Source organism: Ranitomeya variabilis, chromosome 5, assembly GCF_051348905.1.
Source record: "Ranitomeya variabilis isolate aRanVar5 chromosome 5, aRanVar5.hap1, whole genome shotgun sequence".
In the NCBI taxonomy this organism is placed as follows: domain Eukaryota; kingdom Metazoa; phylum Chordata; class Amphibia; order Anura; family Dendrobatidae; genus Ranitomeya; species Ranitomeya variabilis.
Window position 1 is genome coordinate 680976427 of NC_135236.1, and position 24393 is coordinate 681000819.

At 45.8% G+C, this 24393-nt stretch overlaps 1 protein-coding gene across 2 annotated transcripts; it reads left to right on the plus strand.

Annotated features, from left to right (window-relative positions):
* The first annotated feature begins 3874 nt into the window (after positions 1-3874).
* On the plus strand, positions 3875-24309 carry SLC25A18 (solute carrier family 25 member 18). Of its 2 annotated transcripts, none has more exons than XM_077267086.1 (13): positions 3875-3956; positions 4099-4161; positions 14301-14367; positions 14457-14579; positions 15396-15451; positions 17132-17222; positions 17566-17684; positions 18019-18163; positions 18254-18408; positions 18577-18652; positions 18737-20050; positions 20315-20424; positions 22621-24309. In XM_077267086.1, exons 3-11 carry the CDS (start codon positions 14351-14353, stop codon positions 18876-18878), a joined length of 924 nt encoding a protein of 307 aa, XP_077123201.1. In that variant the 5' UTR covers positions 3875-3956; positions 4099-4161; positions 14301-14350; the 3' UTR covers positions 18879-20050; positions 20315-20424; positions 22621-24309. The 2 variants fall into 2 exon arrangements, with proteins under 2 accessions (XP_077123201.1, XP_077123200.1); XM_077267085.1 differs by lacking the exon at positions 20315-20424 and adding an exon at positions 21400-21972 and having other exon boundaries at positions 18737-19527; positions 22569-23050.
* The last annotated feature ends 84 nt before the right edge of the window (positions 24310-24393 follow it).

Sequence of the window (24393 nt, forward strand, 5' to 3'; positions counted from 1 at the left end):
CACAGTCAAGCCACCAAAGCATCCCTAAAACATCTGTGATCCTCCACACAGTTCTCTTCTCTCTCTCTCTCTCTCTCTCTGTTCTCCATGCTTAGTGCGGCACACACAGACACACAATGCAAAGATCGAGTTAACTTCTGTCCTTTTTATCTGGTGTGAGGTGTGATTTTCATATTGTCCCTACCTGTTACTTGCCAGAGGTGAGTGTGAGCGAGCATCACACGCAGGAAACAAAGCTGTTTACCCACAATTTTGTCTGGTTCATTTTTGGAGTTTTCTTTGAAATTGCACCCAATTTTAATTTTTTTCTGTTTTTTTCTTTGTGTATTTTTCCAATACACACAGAGGAAATAAACACGTGTATAACAAAACATGTAATTGCAATAATTTTCTGGGAGAAATACTTCATTTTCTGGAACAATTTCAATGGTGCCAAAACTTTCGGCTATTGTTGTATGTACCTTTTCAGAGGTTTATGGAGTGTAAAGAATAGTTGGGGTTCACATACTTTATTTAATGCACATATTCAATTTCATTTCTTGCCCCTCTGAGAACTCTGAGAATTATAGTGCTGGAGTGTGAGGTTTCTGAGATGGATGTGATGACGCCCCCCACCTCCTATATACCATCATCTTGGAAATAAGTAACGCCTCCCCAGACGCTCAGTGCTGTTTACCTCATACTTGGCGGCTGCTCAATTATGTGGAGTGCAACTCATCTGGAAATCTTAACCCCTTGTACCATGTTGCTAAAGGGGTAAGCTTGTTATTTTGCAGGTGGTAAGGATCCTTTTTATCTTGGAGAAGGCAGGATTATAGTAGTTATATTCTTATACCTAGGGGGCAGTATTATAGTAGTTATATTCTTGTACATAGGGGCAGTATTATAGTAGTTATATTCTTGTACATAGGGGCAGTATTATAGTAGTTATATTCTTGTACATAGGGGGCAGTATTATAGTAGTTATATTCTTGTACATAGGGGCAGTATTATAGTAGTTATATTCTTGTACATAGGAGCAGTATTATAGTAGTTATATTCTTGTACATAGGAGCAGTATTATAGTAGTTATATTCTTATACCTAGGGGGCAGTATTATAGTAGTTACAGTGCCTACAAGTAGTATTCAACCCCCTGCAGATTTAGCAGGTTTAATAAGATGCAAATAAGTTAGAGCCTTCAAACTTCAAACAAGAGCAGGTTTTATTAACAGATGCATAAATCTTACAAACCAAAAAGTTTTGTTGCTCAGTTAAATTTTTATAAATTTTAAACATAAAAGTGTGGGTCAATTATTATTCAACCCCTAGGTTTAATATTTTGTGGAATAACCTTTGTTTGCAATTACAGCTAATAATCGTCTTTTATAAGACCTGATCAGGCAGGCACAGGTCTCTGGAGTTATCTTGGCCCACTCCTCCATGCAGATCTTCTCCAAGTTATCTAGGTTCTTTGGGTGTCTCATGTGGACTTTAATCTTGAGCTCCTTCAACAAGTTTTCAATTGGGTTAAGGTCAGGAGACTGACTAGGCCACTGCAACACCTTGATTTTTTGCCTCTTGAACCAGGCCTTGGTTTTCTTGGCTGTGTGCTTTGGGTCGTTGTCTTGTTGGAAGATGAAATGACGACCCATCTTAAGATCCTTGATGGAGGAGCGGAGGTTCTTGGCCAAAATCTCCAGGTAGGCCGTGCTATCCATCTTCCCATGCATGCGGACCAGATGGCCAGGCCCCTTGGCTGAGAAACAGCCCCACAGCATGATGCTGCCACCACCATGCTTGACTGTAGGGATGGTATTCTTGGGGTCGTATGCAGTGCCATCCAGTCTCCAAACGTCACGTGTGTGGTTGGCACCAAAGATCTCGATCTTGGTCTCATCAGACCAGAGAACCTTGAACCAGTCAGTCTCAGAGTCCTCCAGGTGATCATGAGCAAACTGTAGACGAGCCTTGACATGACGCTTTGAAAGTAAAGGTACCTTATGGGCTCGTCTGGAACGGAGACCATTGCGGTGGAGTACGTTACTTATGGTATTGACTGAAACCAATGTCCCCACTGCCATGAGATCTTCTCGGAGCTCCTTCCTTGTTGTCCTTGGGTTAGCCTTGACTCTTCGGACAAGCCTGGCCTCGGCACGGGAGGAAACTTTCAAAGGCTGTCCAGGCCGTGGAAGGCTAACAGTAGTTCCATAAGCCTTCCACTTCTGGATGATGCTCCCAACAGTGGAGACAGGTAGGCCCAACTCCTTGGAAAGGGTTTTGTACCCCTTGCCAGCCTTGTGACCCTCCACGATCTTGTCTCTGATGGCCTTGGAATGCTCCTTTGTCTTTCCCATGTTGACCATGTTTGAGTGCTGTTCACAAGTTTCGGGAGGGTCTTAAATAGTCAGAAAAGGCTGGAAAAAGAGATAATTAATCCAAACATGTGAAGCTCATTGTTCTTTGTGCCTGAACTACTTCTTAATACTTTAGGGGAACCAAACAGAATTCTGGGGGGTTGAGGGGTTGAATAATAAATGACCCTCTGAAAAAACTTTTCACAATTTAAAAAAAAAATAAACAAAGAAATAACATTCTTTTTTGCTGCAGTGCATTTCACACTTCCAGGCTGATCTACAGTCCAAATGTCACAATGCCAAGCTAATTCCAAATGTGTAAACCTGCTAAATCTGCAGGGGGTTGAATACTACTTGTAGGCACTGTATATTCTTATACATAGGGGGCAGTATTATAGTAGTTATATTCTTGTACATAGGGGGCAGTATTATAGTAGTTATATTCTTGTACATAGGGGCAGTATTATAGTAGTTATATTCTTGTACATAGGAGAAGTATTATAGTAGTTATATTCTTATACATAGGGGGCAGTATTATAGTAGTAATATTCTTGTACATAGGGGGCAGTATTATAGTAGATATATTCTTGTACATAGGAGCAGTATTATAGTAGTTATATTCTTGTATATAGGGGCAGTATTATAGTAGTTATATTCTTATACATAGGGGCAGTATTATAGTAGTTATATTCTTGTACATAGGGGCAGTATTATAGTAGTTATATTCTTGTACATAGGGGCAGTATTATAGTAGTTATATTCTTGTACATAGGGGCAGTATTATAGTAGTTATATTCTTGTACATAGGAGCAGTATTATAGTAGTTATATTCTTGTACATAGGGGCAGTATTATAGTAGTTATATTCCTGTACATAGGAGCAGTATTATAGTAGTTATATTCTTGTACATAGGGGGCAGTATTATAGTAGTTATATTCTTGTACATAGGGGGCAGTATTATAGTAGTTATATTCTTGTACATAGGGGCAGTATTATAGTAGTTATATTCTTGTACATAGGAGCAGTATTATAGTAGTTATATTCTTGTACATAGGGGCAGTATTATAGTAGTTATATTCCTGTACATAGGAGCAGTATTATAGTAGTTATATTCTTGTACATAGGGGGCAGTATTATAGTAGTTATATTCTTGTACATAGGGGGCAGTATTATAGTAGTTATATTCTTGTACATAGGAGCAGTATTATAGTAGTTATATTCTTGTACATAGGAGCAGTATTATAGTAGTTCTATTCTTGCACATAGGAGCAGTATTATAGTAGTTATATTCTTGTACATAGGGGGCAGTATTATGTTTTACACCCTTGCACTGTCTCTTTGGGCCCGGTTAGATTACTATATGGACTGCTTGTCTTCTTTGCTGCAGTATTTCCTCTGCACCTGCCTTTGCTCTGTGTATTCGGTGTTATTTGACTGTTCTGTGAAGTATTTGGGACGTTCTCCCATCTCTGGCTTGTAATTCCTGACTTGCACTTTGGAGCCCTGGTTGCGCCGTTCTCTCCTCCTCTTGATCTTCCTGTCCCTCCCAGAGACCAAGCCCTGGATCTTGCACTCGGAGTCCCAGCAGAGGAGCAGATAGCGGGGTGAGGTGTAGTACCTGGTGAGTGTCCTGATCCTCTCTGCATCCAGCTCTGCTACATCTCCTAACACCCCCAGGCAGCAGCGCACTCGCCGGGCGTTCTTCCCCTACAAAGTTTTCATTTCCTTTTTAACTTTTTTTTTTCTTTTTTTTTTTTTTTCAGAAAATATTGAAGAAACCGTGGTTTTGTCTTTGATGCGTGGAGACCACCGTGGCACTGACGAGGGTAAGAAAGGCCGAACTTTGTAAAAACGTCCCCAACTCCGCATCTGGCAGAGCCGATCGGTTGCTTTTTTTTTTTAGTGGAATTTTTGGAATTTTCCTTTGACATTTGTTTTCAATTATGATGAATCTTGACGCAGACACGGACGATGTTCTCCGCTGTGCAGTCGATTGTCGGCTCCGTTTTGCTCTTTTTTGAGGGGTGGGGTGGGGGCACCCTTAAAGAAAGAGCAAAAAATTGGCTGATCTGTAACGTTTTGGGGTCTGTGATCTTTGTCGGGCGGGGGCTACCTGGTCTTCGCACCGCACCATGTGGACCTCCATGATGGAATGGAGCCCGTCATGGATGGACTCTGGGGTAACAGGGCCGGTCTCTTCGCCCACCTCCCAGATAACGTTTCCAGATGGGCTTCTCATAGTGGGTGTAGGACTTGCTCCTGGACCCTGGTACCTTGGAGGGGCCCAAAACACCCATATGATGAGGCCAATACTAAGAAGGACCCGTAATGGTCGGCCACAATGAAGAATCTCCAAATTTCCTTGTTTAGGATACAGTGATGTCTACCGGGCCTAACCCTGAGGCTGCACCACTGAGACGAGACCTAGATCTAATCGGCTTCTGCATCAATAATCAAGGTCAGCGCTGAGGTGGGCGCCAGCTGGGACCATGACAGACAAGGGCGGAGCGAGCGATCGGTCTCAGTAGTGCAGCCTCAGGCTTTGGGCCTGCACCATTTCTCCGCTACTGACACAACAACTCGCAATATGGCGGTGCTGCTGGCCCTCATTGTCCAGGTGGACGTGTTATAGCAGAATTACGTGGCGGTCACTTGTGGTCTCGGTCAGGAAGAAGCAGCCGTGTAATCATTAATATGAGGGGATCGTTGCCAGCGGAGACGACAATGACCTGAACCACGACATTGAGCAATGAGGAGATGACCAGCAGATCGCCGCCATCATCTGCCCGGAACGGGGGGGCTGTCACCTCCTAGAGGTCTGGACGTGGACATGAAGGGGTTAAGCTTTGCAGGTCTCAGCCGCTATTGACTCATTAATCACAAAGGCCTCAGGCCTGGCCTAGATTTAGCTTCACGCTGCCGCCAAATTGTCTCCATGGCGATGGGCAGCGCATCAAAGGTCGCCATGGTAGCGGGAATTGTTTTGCATCAGGGGCATCTAATGGGGGCCGCAGTAGTGGGGGGCACGGCAGATTAACCCCTTCATGTAGGAACGACGGCGCAAAGATAAATTATAGAAGAGAAAGTTCTAGGAGTCTCTAATAAACTTTATTCCTCCTTTTTCTTTCTTCTTCCACCTAGAATCTGTTATCATCTGCTGAGCTGTGTATCTAATCCTCTCCTGTGTGATACTGACTGCTGAGCTGTGTATCTAATCCTCTCCTGTGTGATACTGACTGCTGAGCCGTGTATCTAATCCTATCCTGTGTGATACTGACTGCTGAGCCGTGTATCTAATCCTATCCTGTGTGATACTGACTGCTGAGCCGTGTATCTAATCCTCTACTGTGTGATACTGTCTGCTGAGCCGTGAATCTAATCCTCTCCTGTGTGATACTGACTGCTGAGCCGTGTATCTAATCCTATCCTGTGTGATACTGACTGCTGAGCTGTGTATCTAATCCTCTACTGTGTGATACTGTCTGCTGAGCCGTGTATCTAATCCTCTCCTGTGTGATACTGTCTGCTGAGCCGTGTATCTAATCCTATCCTGTGTGATACTGTCTGCTGAGCCGTGTATCTAATCCTCTCCTGTGTGATACTGTCTGCTGAGCCGTGTATCTAATCCTCTCCTGTGTGATACTGTCTGCTGAGCCGTGTATCTAATCCTATCCTGTGTGATACTGACTGCTGAGCCGTGTATCTAATCCTATCCTGTGTGATACTGTCTGCTGAGCCGTGTATCTAATCCTCTCCTGTGTGATACTGTCTGCTGAGCCGTGTATCTAATCCTCTCCTGTGTGATACTGACTGCTGAGCCGTGTATCTAATCCTCTGTGAGATACTGTCTGCTGAGCCGTGTATCTAATCCTCTCCTGTGTGATACTGACTGCTGAGCCGTGTATCTAATCCTCTCCTGTGTGATACTGTCTGCTGAGCCATGTATCTAATCCTCTCCTGTGTGATACTGTCTGCTGAGCCGTGTATCTAATCCTCTCCTGTGTGATACTGACTGCTGAGCCGTGTATCTAATCCTCTCCTGTGTGATACTGTCTGCTGAGCCGTGTATCTAATCCTCTCCTGTGTGATACTGTCTGCTGAGCCGTGTATCTAATCCTCTCCTGTGTGATACTGACTGCTGAGCCGTGTATCTAATCCTCTCCTGTGTGATACTGTCTGCTGAGCTATGTATCTAATCCTCTCCTGTGTGATACTGACTGCTGAGCTGTGTATCTAATCCTCTCCTGTGTGATAGTCTGCTGAGCCTTGTATCTAATCCTCTCCTGTGTGATACTGTCTGCTGAGCCGTGTATCTAATCCTCTCCTGTGTGATACTGTCTGCTGAGCCGTGTATCTAATCCTCTCCTGTGTGATACTGTCTGCTGAGCCGTGTATCTAATCCTCTCCTGTGTGATACTGTCTGCTGAGCCGTGTATCTAATCCTCTACTGTGTGATACTGTCTGCTGAGCCGTGTATCTAATCCTCTACTGTGTGATACTGACTGCTGAGCCGTGTATCTAATCCTCTCCTGTGTGATACTGACTGCTGAGCTGTGTATCTAATCCTCTACTGTGTGATACTGTCTGCTGAGCCGTGTATCTAATCCTATCCTGTGTGATACTGACTGCTGAGCCGTGTATCTAATCCTCTACTGTGTGATACTGACTGCTGAACCGTGTATCTAATCCTCTCCTGTGTGATACGGACTGCTGAGCCGTGTATCTAATCCTATCCTGTGTGATACTGTCTGCTGAGCCGTGTATCTAATCCTCTCCTGTGTGATACTGTCTGCTGAGCCGTGTATCTAATCCTCTCCTGTGTGATACTGTCTGCTGAGCCGTGTATCTAATCCTCTCCTGTGTGATACTGTCTGCTGAGCCGTGTATCTAATCCTATTCTGTGTGATACTGTCTGCTGAGCTGTGTATCTTATCTTATCCTATGTGATACTGTCTGCTGAGCCGTGTATCTAATCCTATCCTGTGTGATACTGTCTGCTGAGCTGTGTATCTAATCCTATCCTGTGTGATACTGTCTGCTGAGCCGTGTATCTAATCCTCTCCTGTGTGATACTGACTGCTGAGCCGTGTATCTAATCCTATCCTGTGTGATACTGTCTGCTGAGCCGTGTATCCAATCCTCCCCTGTGTGATACTGACTGCTGAGCCGTGTATCTAATCCTCCCCTGTGTGATACTGACTGCTGAGCAGTGTATCTAATCCTCTCCTGTGTGATACTGCCTGCTGAGCCGTGTATCTAATCCTATCCTGTGTGATACTGACTGCTGAGCCGTGTATCTAATCCCCTCCTGTGTGATACTGACTGCTGAGCCGTGTATCTAATCCTATCCTGTGTGATACTGTCTGCTGAGCCGTGTATCTAATCCTCTCCTGTGTGATACTGTCTGCTGAGCCGTGTATCTAATCCTCTCCTGTGTGATACTGTCTGCTGAGCCGTGTATCTAATCCTCTCCTGTGTGATACTGTCTGCTGAGCCGTGTATCTAATCCTCTCCTGTGTGATACTGTCTGCTGAGCCGTGTATCTAATCCTCTCCTGTGTGATACTGACTGCTGAGCCGTGTATCTAATCCTCTCCTGTGTGATACTGACTGCTGAGCCGTGTATCTAATCCTCTCCTGTGTGATACTGACTGCTGAGCTGTGTATCTAATCCTCTACTGTGTGATACTGTCTGCTGAGCCGTGTATCTAACCCTATCCTGTGTGATACTGACTGCTGAGCCGTGTATCTAATCCTCTACTGTGTGATACTGTCTGCTGAGCCGTGTATCTAATCCTCTCCTGTGTGATACTGTCTGCTGAGCCGTGTATCTAATCCTATCCTGTGTGATACTGTCTGCTGAGCCGTGTATCTAATCCTATCCTGTGTGATACTGACTGCTGAGCTGTGTATCTAATCCTCTCCTGTGTGATAGTCTGCTGAGCCTTGTATCTAATCCTCTCCTTTGTGATACTGACTGCTGAGCCGTGTATCTAATCCTCTCCTGTGTGATACTGACTGCTGAGCTGTGTATCTAATCCTCTCCTGTGTGATAGTCTGCTGAGCCTTGTATCTAATCCTCTCCTGTGTGATACTGTCTGCTGAGCCGTGTATCTAATCCTCTACTGTGTGATACTGTCTGCTGAGCCGTGTATCTAATCCTCTACTGTGTGATACTGACTGCTGAGCCGTGTATATAATCCTATCCTGTGTGATACTGACTGCTGAGCCGTGTATCCAATCCTCTCCTGTGTGATACTGACTGCTGAGCTGTGTATCTAATCCTCTACTGTGTGATACTGTCTGCTGAGCCGTGTATCTAACCCTATCCTGTGTGATACTGACTGCTGAGCCGTGTATCTAATCCTCTACTGTGTGATACTGTCTGCTGAGCCGTGTATCTAATCCTCTCCTGTGTGATACTGTCTGCTGAGACGTGTATCTAATCCTATCCTGTGTGATACTGTCTGCTGAGCCGTGTATCTAATCCTATCCTGTGTGATACTGTCTGCTGAGCTGTGTATCTAATCCTATCCTGTGTGATACTGTCTGCTGAGCCGTGTATCTAATCCTCTCCTGTGTGATACTGACTGCTGAGCCGTGTATCTTATCTTATCCTATGTGATACTGTCTGCTGAGCCGTGTATCTAATCCTCTCCTGTGTGATACTGTCTGCTGAGCCGTGTATCTAATCCTATCCTGTGATACTGTCTGCTGAGCCGTGTATCTAATCCTCTCCTGTGTGATACTGACTGCTGAGCCGTGTATCTAATCCTCTCCTGTGTGATACTGACTGCTGAGCCATGTATCTAATCCTCTCCTGTGTGATACTGTCTGCTGAGCCGTGTATCTAATCCTATCCTGTGTGATACTGTCTGCTGAGCTGTGTATCTAATCCTATCCTGTGTGATACTGTCTGCTGAGCCGTGTATCTAATCCTCTCCTGTGTGATACTGACTGCTGAGCCGTGTATCTAATCCTATCCTGTGTGATACTGTCTGCTGAGCCGTGTATCCAATCCTCCCCTGTGTGATACTGACTGCTGAGCAGTGTATCTAATCCTCTCCTGTGTGATACTGCCTGCTGAGCCGTGTATCTAATCCTCTCCTGTGTGATACTGCCTGCTGAGCCGTGTATCTAATCCCATCCTGTGTGATACTGACTTCTGAGCCGTGTATCTAATCCCCTCCTGTGTGATACTGTCTGCTGAGCCGTGTATCTAATCCCCTCCTGTGTGATACTGACTGCTGAGCCGTGTATCTAATCCTATCCTGTGTGATACTGACTGCTGAGCCGTGTATCTAATCCTCTCCTGTGTGATACTGACTGCTGAGCCGTGTATCTAATCCTCCTGTGTGATACTGACTGCTGAGCCGTGTATCTAATCCTCTCCTGTGTGATACTGACTGCTGAGCCGTGTATCTAATCCTCTCCTGTGTGATACTGACTGCTGAGCCGTGTATCTAATCCTCTCCTGTGTGATACTGACTGCTGAGCCGTGTATCTAATCCCCTCCTGTGTAATACTGTCTGCTGAGCCGTGTATCTAATCCCCTCCTGTGTGATACTGTCTGCTGAGCCGTGTATCTAATCCTCTCCTGTGTGATACTGACTGCTGAGCTGTGTATCTAATCCTCTCCTGTGTGATACTGACTGCTGAGCCGTGTATCTAATCACCTGTGTGATACTGTCTGCTGAGCCGTGTATCTAATCCTCTCCTGTGTGATACTGACTGCTGAGCCGTGTATCTAATCCTATCCTGTGTAATACTGTCTGCTGAGCCGTGTATCTAATCCTCTCCTGTGTGATACTGACTGCTGAGCCGTGTATCCAATCCTCCCCTGTGTGATACTGACTGCTGAGCCGTGTATCTAATCCTCTCCTGTGTGATACTGTCTGCTGAGCCGTGTATCTAATCCTCTCCTGTGTGATACTGTCTGCTGAGCCGTGTATCTAATCCTATCCTGTGTGATACTGTCTGCTGAGCCGTGTATCTAATCCTCTCCTGTGTGATACTGTCTGCTGAGCCGTGTATCTAATCCTATCCTGTGTGATACTGTCTGCTGAGCCGTGTATCTAATCCTCTCCTGTGTGATACTGACTGCTGAGCCGTGTATCTAATCCTCTCCTGTGTGATACTGACTGCTGAGCCATATATCTAATCCTCTCCTGTGTGATACTGTCTGCTGAGCCGTGTATCTAATCCTATCCTGTGTGATACTGTCTGCTGAGCTGTGTATCTAATCCTATCCTGTGTGATACTGTCTGCTGAGCCGTGTATCTAATCCTCTCCTGTGTGATACTGACTGCTGAGCCGTGTATCTAATCCTATCCTGTGTGATACTGTCTGCTGAGCCGTGTATCCAATCCTCCCCTGTGTGATACTGACTGCTGAGCAGTGTATCTAATCCTCTCCTGTGTGATACTGCCTGCTGAGCCGTGTATCTAATCCTCTCCTGTGTGATACTGCCTGCTGAGCCGTGTATCTAATCCCATCCTGTGTGATACTGACTTCTGAGCCGTGTATCTAATCCCCTCCTGTGTGATACTGTCTGATGAGCCGTGTATCTAATCCCCTCCTGTGTGATACTGACTGCTGAGCCGTGTATCTAATCCTATCCTGTGTGATACTGACTGCTGAGCCGTGTATCTAATCCTCTCCTGTGTGATACTGACTGCTGAGCCGTGTATCTAATCCTCCTGTGTGATACTGACTGCTGAGCCGTGTATCTAATCCTCTCCTGTGTGATACTGACTGCTGAGCCGTGTATCTAATCCTCTCCTGTGTGATACTGACTGCTGAGCCGTGTATCTAATCCTCTCCTGTGTGATACTGACTGCTGAGCCGTGTATCTAATCCCCTCCTGTGTAATACTGTCTGCTGAGCCGTGTATCTAATCCCCTCCTGTGTGATACTGTCTGCTGAGCCGTGTATCTAATCCTCTCCTGTGTGATACTGACTGCTGAGCTGTGTATCTAATCCTCTCCTGTGTGATACTGACTGCTGAGCCGTGTATCTAATCACCTGTGTGATACTGTCTGCTGAGCCGTGTATCTAATCCTCTCCTGTGTGATACTGACTGCTGAGCCGTGTATCTAATCCTATCCTGTGTAATACTGTCTGCTGAGCCGTGTATCTAATCCTCTCCTGTGTGATACTGACTGCTGAGCCGTGTATCTAATCCTATCCTGTGTAATACTGTCTGCTGAGCCTTGTATCTAATCCTCTCCTGTGTGATACTGTCTGCTGAGCCGTGTATCCAATCCTCCCCTGTGTGATACTGACTGCTGAGCAGTGTATCTAATCCTCTCCTGTGTGATACTGCCTGCTGAGCCGTGTATCTAATCCTCTCCTGTGTGATACTGCCTGCTGAGCCGTGTATCTAATCCCATCCTGTGTGATACTGACTTCTGAGCCGTGTATCTAATCCCCTCCTGTGTGATACTGTCTGATGAGCCGTGTATCTAATCCCCTCCTGTGTGATACTGACTGCTGAGCCGTGTATCTAATCCTATCCTGTGTGATACTGACTGCTGAGCCGTGTATCTAATCCTCTCCTGTGTGATACTGACTGCTGAGCCGTGTATCTAATCCTCCTGTGTGATACTGACTGCTGAGCCGTGTATCTAATCCTCTCCTGTGTGATACTGACTGCTGAGCCGTGTATCTAATCCTCTCCTGTGTGATACTGACTGCTGAGCCGTGTATCTAATCCTCTCCTGTGTGATACTGACTGCTGAGCCGTGTATCTAATCCCCTCCTGTGTAATACTGTCTGCTGAGCCGTGTATCTAATCCCCTCCTGTGTGATACTGTCTGCTGAGCCGTGTATCTAATCCTCTCCTGTGTGATACTGACTGCTGAGCTGTGTATCTAATCCTCTCCTGTGTGATACTGACTGCTGAGCCGTGTATCTAATCACCTGTGTGATACTGTCTGCTGAGCCGTGTATCTAATCCTCTCCTGTGTGATACTGACTGCTGAGCCGTGTATCTAATCCTATCCTGTGTAATACTGTCTGCTGAGCCGTGTATCTAATCCTCTCCTGTGTGATACTGACTGCTGAGCCGTGTATCTAATCCTATCCTGTGTAATACTGTCTGCTGAGCCTTGTATCTAATCCTCTCCTGTGTGATACTGACTGCTGAGCTGTGTATCTAATTCTCTCCTGTGTGATACTGACTGCTGAGCCGTGTATCCAATCCTCCACTGTGTGATACTGACTGCTGAGCCGTGTATCTAATCCTCTCCTGTGTGATACTGACTGCTGAGCCGTGTATCCAATCCTCCCGTGTGATACTGACTGCTGAGCCGTGTATCTAATCCTCTCCTGTGTGATACTGACTGCTGAGCCGTGTATCCAATCCTCCCCTGTGTGATACTGACTGCTGAGCCGTGTATCTAATCCTCTCCTGTGTGATACTGTCTGCTGAGCCGTGTATCTAATCCTCTCCTGTGTGATACTGACTGCTGAGCCGTGTATCTAATCCTCTCCTGTGTGATACTGACTGCTGAGCCGTGTATCTAATCCTCTCCTGTGTAATACTGTCTGCTGAGCTGTGTATCTAATTCTCTCCTGTGTGATACTGACTGCTGAGCCGTGTATCCAATCCTCCCCTGTGTGATACTGACTGCTGAGCCGTGTATCTAATCCTCTCCTGTGTGATACTGTCTGCTGAGCCATGTATCTAATCCTCCCCTGTGTGATACTGACTGCTGAGCCATGTATCTAATCCTATCCTGTGTGATACTGTCTGCTGAGCCGTGTATCTAATCCTATCCTGTGTGATACTGTCTGCTGAGCTGTGTATCTAATCCTATCCTGTATGATACTGACTGCTGAGCCGTGTATCTAATCCTCTCCTGTGTGATACTGACTGCTGAGCCGTGTATCTGATCCCATCCTGTGTGATACTGACTGCTGAGCCGTGTATCTAATCCTCTCCTGTGTGATACTGACTGCTGAGCCGTGTATCTAATCCTATCCTGTATGATACTGACTGCTGAGCCGTGTATCTAATCCTATCCTGTGTGATACTGTCTGCTGAGCCGTGTATCTAATCCTCTCCTGTGTGATACTGACTGCTGAGCTGTGTATCTAATCTTCTCCTGTGTGATACTGTCTGCTGAGCCGTGTATCTAATCCTCTGCTGTGTGATACTGTCTGCTGAGCCGTGTATCTAATCCTCTCCTGTGTGATACTGACTGCTGAGCCGTGTATCTAATCCTCTCCTGTGTGATACTGACTGCTGAGCTGTGTATCTAATCCTCTCCTGTGTGATACTGACTGCTGAGCTGTGTATCTAATCCTATCCTGTGTGATACTGACTGCTGAGCCGTGTATCTAATCCTCTCCTGTGTGATACTGTCTGCTGAGCCGTGTATCTAATCCTCTCCTGTGTGATACTGACTGCTGAGCCGTGTATCTGATCCCATCCTGTGTGATACTGACTGCTGAGCCGTGTATCTAATCCTCTCCTGTGTGATACTGACTGCTGAGCCATGTATCTGATCCCATCCTGTGTGATACTGACTGCTGAGCCGTGTATCCAATCCTCCCCTGTGTGATACACTGTATATAGATGCACCTTCACCTGTCACGTACAGGGTCACAGGCCACCTGTGGGGGCAGCGGATATTTGGCAGGTACGCCGCCGCCCCTCTGCCGTTGCCGCCCCGTGCGCAGGGATGAAGGGGCCGCAGTGTGTGCACAGCGATGTGTGCGGAGGTCACATGTGGGGACGCCGGGGTAAACATTGGGAAAGTTCCAGTTGTGTCACATGCTGGGAATTGTAGTTTCACAACAGCTAGATGGTGTAATACCCCGAAGTACCAGGAGGTGTCAGTGTTGTAATAACCCATTGTAAATATCGCCACCTGCAGCAGTGGTGGAGTACTGCACCGAGGAAAGCGGGAATTCTCCATGAAATGAGGCATTTATCTCCGGCTCACTGTCTCCCCCTACAGGCCAAGGACTGGGACTGCTGCTGACAACGTGACAACCACCGAAGGGAAATATGGCTGAGAAGATCAGGTGAGTGTGCAGGCGACATGTCCGATACTGAGCCCTATACGGGGGAGGGTGGTCTTATATCTGGTGACATCGGAACCTCTATATTACAGCTTACCCGCAAAACTGATCAATGGCGGAATCGCCGGACTGGTGGGCGTCACCTGTGTCTTTCCCATCGACCTCGCCAAGACACGACTACAGAACCAGCAGGGTCAGGGCATCTACAGGGGCATGTAAGTGACGCCACCCGGGGACGGCCGCACACATGGTGACAACACATTCCCTTTAAGTGAGCCTTAAATCTCCAGGGTTTATAACTGCCCCTTTAAGCGGCAGGATCTGGTCCTGGGATCAAAAACCTTGTGTCGTAAAAGTTGATCTTCACATTGTCGGCGTTGGCTTCAGACTGGCACACAAACAACATTTCCATTAATGGTGTCTGCCAGTCCTCCCGAAGATGACTCACGCTCTGCCACATCCAAAATATTACAAAATCTGTTATTATTGACCGCACCCCGGCAGCGCGCTCCGCCAACAGGCGCTCAGTGTCTGCGATGTGCCAGGGTCCCTGCTGATACAGCAGATCCCTGAAATCCGGGGGAAGAGCAATCCAGAGGAAAGGTGCAGCGCAGGAGAAGTCAGCGCAACAATGGAGGGTTACATGAGTAATGAAAGGGCTGCAGCCGGGATAACCGGAGGGGCAGACGCCAGATTCTGTAAGGGCATATACAGTGCGCCTGTCGCCTACAGCCACGACGCTAGAAGCGGTGACATCGCAGGGTTAATCCATGTCCACGAGGCAGAGTGTGAGGTATGAGAGGAATGAGCGATCACGGGAGCCGTCATTATAAATACCGCCATTACAGTGTCCGCGACCACCATCACCCTGCGTTATTATATTCCGCCAGACAGTGCACAGGTCACTCTAGGTGAACCTGCAAGATCAGGATGAACAGATCCAGTAGGTGAAATGTGACCTCAATATTTAGTGCCTCAAGCAACACGCAGGATTGTGCACTAATCTCACACCGCTATATACTCGCCCGCAGGTTTGACTGCCTGATAAAGACGGTGCGATCAGAAGGATTTTTTGGAATGTACAGAGGTGAGAACTAATAAAAAGCCCCAGGGGCCGTATTATAGTAGTTATATTCTTGTACATAGGGGCAGTATTATAGTAGTTATATTCTTGTACATAGGGGCAGTATTATAGTAGTTATATTCTTGTACATAGGGGCAGTATTATAGTAGTTATATTCTTGTACATAGGAGCAGTATTATAGTAGTTATATTCTTGTACATAGGGACAGTATTATAGTAGTTATATTCTTGTACATAGGAGCAGTATTATAGTAGTTATATTCTTGTACATAGGAGCAGTATTATAGTAGTTATATTCTTGTACATAGGGGGCAGTATTATAGTAGTTATATTCTTGTACATAGTGGCAGTATTATAGTAGTTATATTCTTGTACATAGGGGGCAGTATTATAGTAGTTACATTCTTGTACATAGGGGGCAGTATTATAGTAGTTATATTCTTGTACATAGGAGCAGTATTATAGTAGTTATATTCTTGTACATAGGGGCAGTATTATAGTAGTTATATTCTTGTACATAGGGACAGTATTATAGTAGTTATATTCTTGTACATAGGAGCAGTATTATAGTAGTTATATTCTGGTACATAGGAGCAGTATTATAGTAGTTATATTCTTGTATATAGGGGGCAGTATTATAATAGTTATATTCTTGTACATAGGAGCAGTATTATAGTTGTTATATTCTTGTACATAGGAGCAGTATTATAGTAGTTATATTCTTGTACATAGGAGCAGTAATATAGTAGTTATATTCTTGTACATAGAGGCAGTATTATAGTAGTTATATTCTTGTACATAGGAGCAGTATTATAGTAGTTATATTCTTGTACATAGGGGCAGTATTATAGTAGTTATATTCTTGTACATAGGGGGCAGTATTATAGTAGTTATATTCTTGTACAGAGGGGGCAGTATTATAATAGTTATATTCTTGTACATAGGGGCAGTATTATAGTAGTTATATTCTTGTACATAGGAGCAGTAATATAGTAGTTATATTCTTGTACATATGAGCAGTATTATAGTAGTTATATTCTTGTACATAGGAGCAGTATTATAGTAGTTATATTCTTGTACATAGGAGCAGTATTATAGTAGTTATATTCTTGTACATAGGAGCAGTATTATAGTAGTTATATTCCTGTACATAGGAGCAGTATTATAGTAGTTATATTCTTGTACATAGGGGGCAGTATTATAGTAGTTATATTCTTGTACATAGGAGCAGTATTATAGTAGTTATATTCTTGTACATAGGGGCGGTATTATAGTAGTTATATTCTTGTACATAGGGGCGGTATTATAGTAGTTATATTCTTGTACATAGGGGCAGTATTACAGCAGTTATATTCTTGTACATAGGAGGCAGTATTATAGTAGTTATATTCTGATACATAGGGGCCGTATTATAGTAGTTATATTCTTGTACATAGGAGCAGTATTATAGTAGTTATATTCTTGTACATAGGGGCAGTATTATAGTAGTTATATTCTTGTACATAGGAGCAGTATTATAGTAGTTATATTCTTGTACATAGGGGCAGTATTATAGTAGTTATATTCCTGTACATAGGGGCAGTATTATAGTAGTTATATTCTTGTACATAGGGGCAGTATTATAGTAGTTATATTCTTGTACATAGGGGGCAGTATAATCATGTCTATTTCTCCTCTTGTATAGGGGCGGCTGTGAATCTCACCTTGGTGACTCCAGAAAAGGCTATAAAACTAGCAGCCAATGACTTTTTCCGGAACGTTCTGTCCCAGGAGGGGTGCGTCTTTCTTTATGAACAATCATCCATTACTATTGTGGACTTCTCTGTAGACTGTGGCATTTTTTATCAGAGTAAAGTGATCCAATATGTCACCTCTGTAAGTGGTAAAAGTATGTGAACCTTTCGGATTAGCAGATGATATGAAGGGAGGTTTACTGTAGAATCTGAGGTTTTCGATCAATGGGACGACAATCGGGTGAGTGGGCGACCTGTTTGGTTCATCTTCACATCTCGTCTGAGGAAATGAATAATGGCAGGAAGAGAGCAGCGAAGGGTCTCACAGTTTTATGGGGAGCAGACGGCTCTGGTCGCTCGGTGACATTTCCTGTTTTGGTTGCAGGAAGGAGCTGACGTTGGTGCGGGAGATGTTGGCCGGCTGCGGTGCAGGGACCTGCCAGGTGGTGGTCACGTCACCCATGGAGATGCTGAAGATCCAGCTGCAGGATGCCGGACGCCTGGGTACTTCTCAATTATAGCCCCTTCGACTGCACCTGCACACCGGCCCACTAGGTGGCAGCACTGGTTATTATCTCTCGCCCCCTGGTGGTCAGTTGTGATATGGTCTTTGGATGGATTTTACCTTTACTCCTCGTACTGTAAAGAATCCTTCCCCGGCATTACTTTTTGTTATCTTCTTGCCCATCTTTTCTACACTATAGAAATGCAGCGACGTTCGTTACACATTAATTAGCCTTGCTCCTGCACCGTTTTGTCTACACAGCACCCTTGCAGAACTATGCACCTGCTATATGTCTTGGATAATGAAATTATTATTTTTTTTTTTTGCCTTTAGCGAAACAGAAGGTCGCAGCCGGAGTTGGAGCAGCCGCCGCCACCGCTGCTCCTCAGAGACCCTCCGCCCTGCTGATAGCGAGAGATCTGCTCCGGACGCAGGGAATATCGGGGGTCTATAAGGGTCTGGGGGCCACGCTGTTGAGGTAAGTAGTAGTAAAGTGCCAGATTAGCAGGGGGTTGTCCAGTAATCCGGCAGGGGCCGTTCTATCAGCGGGATTTCCTCTCCTCCGCAGGGACGTTCCTTTCTCCATCATCTACTTTCCCCTCTTCGCCAACATTAACAAGCTCGGACAGAAGTCTCCGCGGGAGAAGGCGCCATTTTACCATTCGTTTATGGCCGGATGCGTCGCCGGCTCGGTGGCGGCCGTCGCGGTGACTCCTCTGGACGGTGAGTCTTTTCTAACTGGGGTGTAAAGAGGATTCCTCGTCTTAAAGGGCCCAGTTCTGGTATTCTTTTAGTAAAAGATGCTTAAAGGGATTGTCCCGGACTGACTGGTGAGCTGTCCTGTCGGTATCACCATCCTGGACCGCCCCTTTAACCCTGCGTCTCATTTAGTGCTGAAGACGCGGATCCAGACCCTGAAGAAGGGGCACGGGGAAGACACGTACAGCGGGATCGTGGACTGCGCCAGGTGAGCCGCACTGATCGGAGACCCCAATGCCGGGGACCGGACCCTGCGCTGACGGCTCGCTTTTCTTTTTCCTTCTTCAAACAGGAAGATATGGCGGAATGAGGGTCCGAGGGCGTTCATGAAGGGGGCCTGGTGCCGGGCGCTGGTCATCGCTCCTCTCTTTGGAATTGCCCAAGTCGTGTATTTCATCGGCATCGGAGAATACGTCCTCGGGTATCTCCAGTAATTGGGGGGCTGTGATAAATAGTCCGAAGACCCCCAGCCCCTGATGACGCAGGAACCGACCAACAGGAATCGGAACCCCCAAAACGGACAATTGTGGAAGCGAAGTCATCGGTATGGAAGTGATTCAGCATGGGGCAGAGGAGTGATGAGCGGTGATCGTGCGGCCATGTTGGGGGCTGCTCTTCATGGGGCACAGAGTCAGCCAGTACATCAGGGGTCTGGTTTTATATATTTTTACAAAAACTGATTTCCCTTCGTGTCTGTATACAGTATCGGTGGTGGGACGTCTAATGGGAAAAGTTCTAGTATTTTAGCTTCTGTTACTGAGAAAAGAGACTGGAGCAATGACTGTGACCGGACACTAATAATAAGAGATTGTTCTCATCAGCCAGAGTTTTCTGCCTCCGCGAGGTGGAGATTATTGGAATTAATATTTACTAATCAGCGCAGAATTGCCCCTTCCTGGGCTGTAAAATGGGCGAGGGACACGTGCACCATCTGGTGGCAGAGAGAAGCTACTGCAGGCGTATAATAGAGGATACAGCACCATCTGGTGGCGGAGAGAAGTTACTGCAGGCGTATAATAGAGGATACAGCAGCACCATCTGGTGGCAGAGAGAAGTTACTGCAGGTGTATAATAGAGGATACAGCAGCACCATCTGGTGGCAGAGTGAAGTTACTGCAGGTGTATAATAGAGGATACAGCAGCACCATCTGGTGGCAGAGAGAAGTTACTGCAGGTGTATAATAGAGGATACAGCAGCACCATCTGGTGGCAGAGAGAAGTTACTGCAGGTGTATAGTAGAGGATACAGCAGCACCATCTGGTGGCAGAGTGAAGTTACTGCAGGTGTATAATAGAGGATACAGCACCATCTGGTGGCAGAGAGAAGTTACTGCAGGTGTAATAATAGAGGATACAGCACCATCTGGTGGCAGACAGAAGTTACTGCAGGTGTATAATAGAGGATACAGCAGCACCATCTGGTGGCAGAGAGAAGTTACTGCAGGTGTATAATAGAGGATACAGCAGCACCATCTGGTGGTGGAGAGAAGTTACTGCAGGTGTATAATAGAGGCTACAGCACCATCTGGTGGCAGAGAGAAGTTACTGCAGGTGTATAATAGAGGATACAGCAGCACCATCTGGTGGCAGAGAGGAGTTACTGCAGGTGTATAATAGAGGATACAGCACCATCTGGTGGCAGAGAGAAGTTACTGCAGGTGTAATAATAGAGGACACAGCACCATCTGGTGGCAGAGTGAAGTTACTGCAGGTGTATAATAGAGGATACAGCAGCACCATCTGGTGGCAGAGAGGAGTTACTGCAGGTGTATAATAGAGGATACAGCACCATCTGGTGGCAGAGAGAAGTTACTGCAGGTGTATAATAGAGGATACAGCACCACCTGGTGGCAGAGAGAAGTTACTGCAGGTGTATAATAGAGGATACAGCAGCACCATCTGGTGGCAGAGTGAAGTTACTGCAGGTGTATAATAGAGGATACAGCAGCACCATCTGGTGGCAGAGTGAAGTTACTGCAGGTGTATAATAGAGGATACAGCAGCACCATCTGGTGGCAGAGTGAAGTTACTGCAGGTGTATAATAGAGGATACAGCACCATCTGGTGGCAGAGTGAAGTTACTGCAGGTGTATAATAGAGGATACAGCACCATCTGGTGGCAGAGTGAAGTTACTGCAGGTGTATAATAGAGGATACAGCACCATCTGGTGGCAGAGAGAAGTTACTGCAGGTGTAATAATAGAGGATACAGCAGCACCATCTGGTGGCAGAGTGAAGTTACTGCAGGTGTATAATAGAGGATACAGCACCATCTGGTGGCGGAGAGAAGTTACTGCAGGTGTATAATAGAGGATACAGCAGCACCATCTGGTGGCAGAGTGAAGTTACTGCAGGTGTATAATAGAGGATACAGCACCATCTGGTGGCAGAGTGAAGTTACTGCAGGTGTATAATAGAGGATACAGCACCATCTGGTGGCAGAGTGAAGTTACTGCAGGTGTATAATAGAGGATACAGCACCATCTGGTGGCAGAGAGAAGTTACTGCAGGTGTAATAATAGAGGATACAGCAGCACCATCTGGTGGCAGAGTGAAGTTACTGCAGGTGTATAATAGAGGATACAGCACCATCTGGTGGCGGAGAGAAGTTACTGCAGGTGTATAATAGAGGATACAGCAGCACCATCTGGTGGCAGAGTGAAGTTACTGCAGGTGTATAATAGAGGATACAGCACCATCTGGTGGCAGAGTGAAGTTACTGCAGGTGTATAATAGAGGATACAGCAGCACCATCTGGTGGCAGAGTGAAGTTACTGCAGGTGTATAATAGAGGATACAGCAGCACCATCTGGTGGCAGAGTGAAGTTACTGCAGGTGTATAATAGAGGATACAGCACCATCTGGTGGCGGAGAGAAGTTACTGCAGGTGTATAATAGAGGATAAAGCACCATCTGGTGGCAGAGTGAAGTTACTGCAGGTGTATGAGGATACAGCAGCACCATCTGGTGGCAGAGAGGAGTTACTGCAGGTGTATAATAGAGGATACAGCACCATCTGGTGGCAGAGTGAAGTTACTGCAGGTGTATAATAGAGGATACAGCAGCACCATCTGGTGGCGGAGAGAAGTTACTGCAGGTGTATAATAGAGGATACAGCAGCACCATCTGGTGGCAGAGAGAAGTTACTGCAGGTGTATAATAGAGGATACAGCAGCACCATCTGGTGGCAGAGAGAAGTTACTGCAGGTGTATAATAGAGGCTACAGCAGCACCATCTGGTGGCAGAGTGAAGTTACTGCAGGTGTATAATAGAGGATACAGCAGCACCATCTGGTGGCAGAGTGAAGTTACTGCAGGTGTATAATAGAGGATACAGCACCATCTGGTGGCAGAGTGAAGTTACTGCAGGTGTATAATAGAGGATACAGCACCATCTGGTGGCGGAGAGAAGTTACTGCAGGTGTATAATAGAGGATACAGCAGCACCATCTGGTGGCAGAGTGAAGTTACTGCAGGTGTATAATAGAGGATACAGCACCATCTGGTGGCAGAGAGGAGTTACTGCAGGTGTATAATAGAGGATACAGCAGCACCATCTGGTGGCAGAGAGAAGTTACTGCGGGTGTATAATAGAGGATACAGCAGCACCATCTGGTGGCAGAGTGAAGTTACTGCAGGTGTATAATAGAGGATACAGCAGCACCATCTGGTGGCGGAGAGAAGTTACTGCAGGTGTATAATAGAGGATACAGCACCATCTGGTGGCAGAGAGAAGTTACTGCAGGTGTATAATAGAGGATACAGCAGCACCATCTGGTGGCAGAGAGAAGTTACTGCAGGTGTATAATAGAGGATACAGCAGCACCATCTGGTGGCGGAGAGAAGTTACTGCAGGTGTATAATAGAGGATACAGCAGCACCATCTGGTGGCAGAGAGAAGTTACTGCAGGTGTATAATAGAGGATACAGCAGCACCATCTGGTGGCGGAGAGAAGTTACTGCAGGTGTATAATAGAGGATACAGCAGCACCATCTGGTGGCAGAGAGAAGTTACTGCAGGTGTATAATAGAGGATACAGCACCACCTGGTGGCAGAGAGAAGTTACTGCAGGTGTATAATAGAGGATACAGCACCATCTGGTGGTGGAGAGAAGTTACTGCAGGTGTATAATAGAGGATACAGCACCATCTGGTGGCGGAGAGAAGTTACTGCAGCTTGTGACCTGTCCATGTAGTGGTAGATTGAGAGTATGGCGGTAAATTAATGTTATTTTGGGACCAATCATTTGGCAAGTTTCATCTTCATATGCTTTCCAGCAGCAGTACATGGCAGGGGTTGGCACATTACCTTTAATTACAGGGTTAACCCCTTAAGGACCAGAGGTATTTTCAGATTCTGCATTTTTATTTTTCGTTCCCCTTCTTCCCAGATACGTAACTTTTTTTAATCTTTCGGTCAATGTGGCCATGTGAGGGCTTGATTGTTGCGGGACAAGTTGTACTCTTGAACGTCACCTTTGGTTTTAACATATCGTGTACTGGAAAAACAAATTCCATGTGCGGTGAAATTGCAAGAAAAGTGCAATTCCACAGTCGTTTTTTTTTACCATATTCACTTAATAATAAAACTGAGCGGCCATTCTGATTCTCCAGGTCATGTCGAGTTCACAGACACCAAACATGTCCAGGTTCTTTTTTTATTTAAGTGGAGAAAGAAAAATCCAAAGCTTGGTAAATAAATTAAAAAAAAGGCACCATTTTCCCGTTACCTGTAGCGTCTCCATTTTTTGTGATCTGGGGTCAGGTGAGGGCTTATTTTCTGCGCGCCGAGCTGACGTTTTTATTTATACCATTTTGGTGCAGATACGATCTTTTGATCGCCCGTTATTGAAATGTAGCGGCGACCAAAAAAACATAATGCTGACATTTTTTATTTTTTTTTTCTCGCTACACCGTTTAGCAATCAGGTTGATTTTTTTTTTATATTGATAGATCGGGCGATTCTGAACACGACAATACCAAATACGTGCAGGTTTGATTTGGAATGCGGTGAAAGGGGGATGATTAGAACTTTTATATTTTAAAAGCTTTTTTTTTTACTTTTCACTTGTTTCAATCGTCTCCACGAGAGACCAGAAGCTGCGGTACTTCGCTCGCCTCTGCTACATCCAGGCAACGATCAGATCTCCTGTGTGGAGCAGAAATGATCGGCAATGACAACAACAGTGGTCTCCTGAAGACCCCTAGTTGTCCTGCCAACCCATTGGTGACCCGTGATCACGTGGCGGGGTCACCGATGGGAGCGATTAGTGACGCGGTTCCCACATTGGCGTACTATCACCCCCAATGTTGGACAGGGGTTGACCACTGCCCCTCATTACTGACCTCGGCAGGTTCACGCTGGACCAATGCAATCGGATTCATCAGCTGCAATGTAGCGGAAGTCACTTTCTTTGTGTTCGCTGCTGAATCTTTTTAATATAAGGAAAAAATATTTTCAATTGTTGCTAAAAAATTAAATATATATTTATCTCATCCCAACTCCTTACTGGAGGCAGAAGAGCTATTGCACAGAAAAAAAAAAAGTTGAATATTTGGTAAAAGTTACATTTCCATCATCTTCCTAAAACCTTTCGGAGAAGATAATAAAGATTTTAAAGACCACAACTTATAAAAGTTACTAAAAAGAAGGCAAATTTTACTGCAAAATATTCTAGGAACGGCCCTGATAAATGGGGGCGATAATGTAAGTCTGACAGATATCCGACCTGCACACAGCAGGGACTGCTGGGACTTGTAGTTCTCCCCAGGTTGATATAGAAGCCTGGAGCGCAGCCGCTGATAACTCTGTGCATTAATAATGTAAATCTCAGAAACGTTAATAAATCACTTTTTACGACTCTTCCCATTACTTGTGACCCTCCTCCTCCTCCTCCTCGCAGGCCATGGTGCCAGCGCCGCTCCCTTCCCCCACAGATTCTTACACTG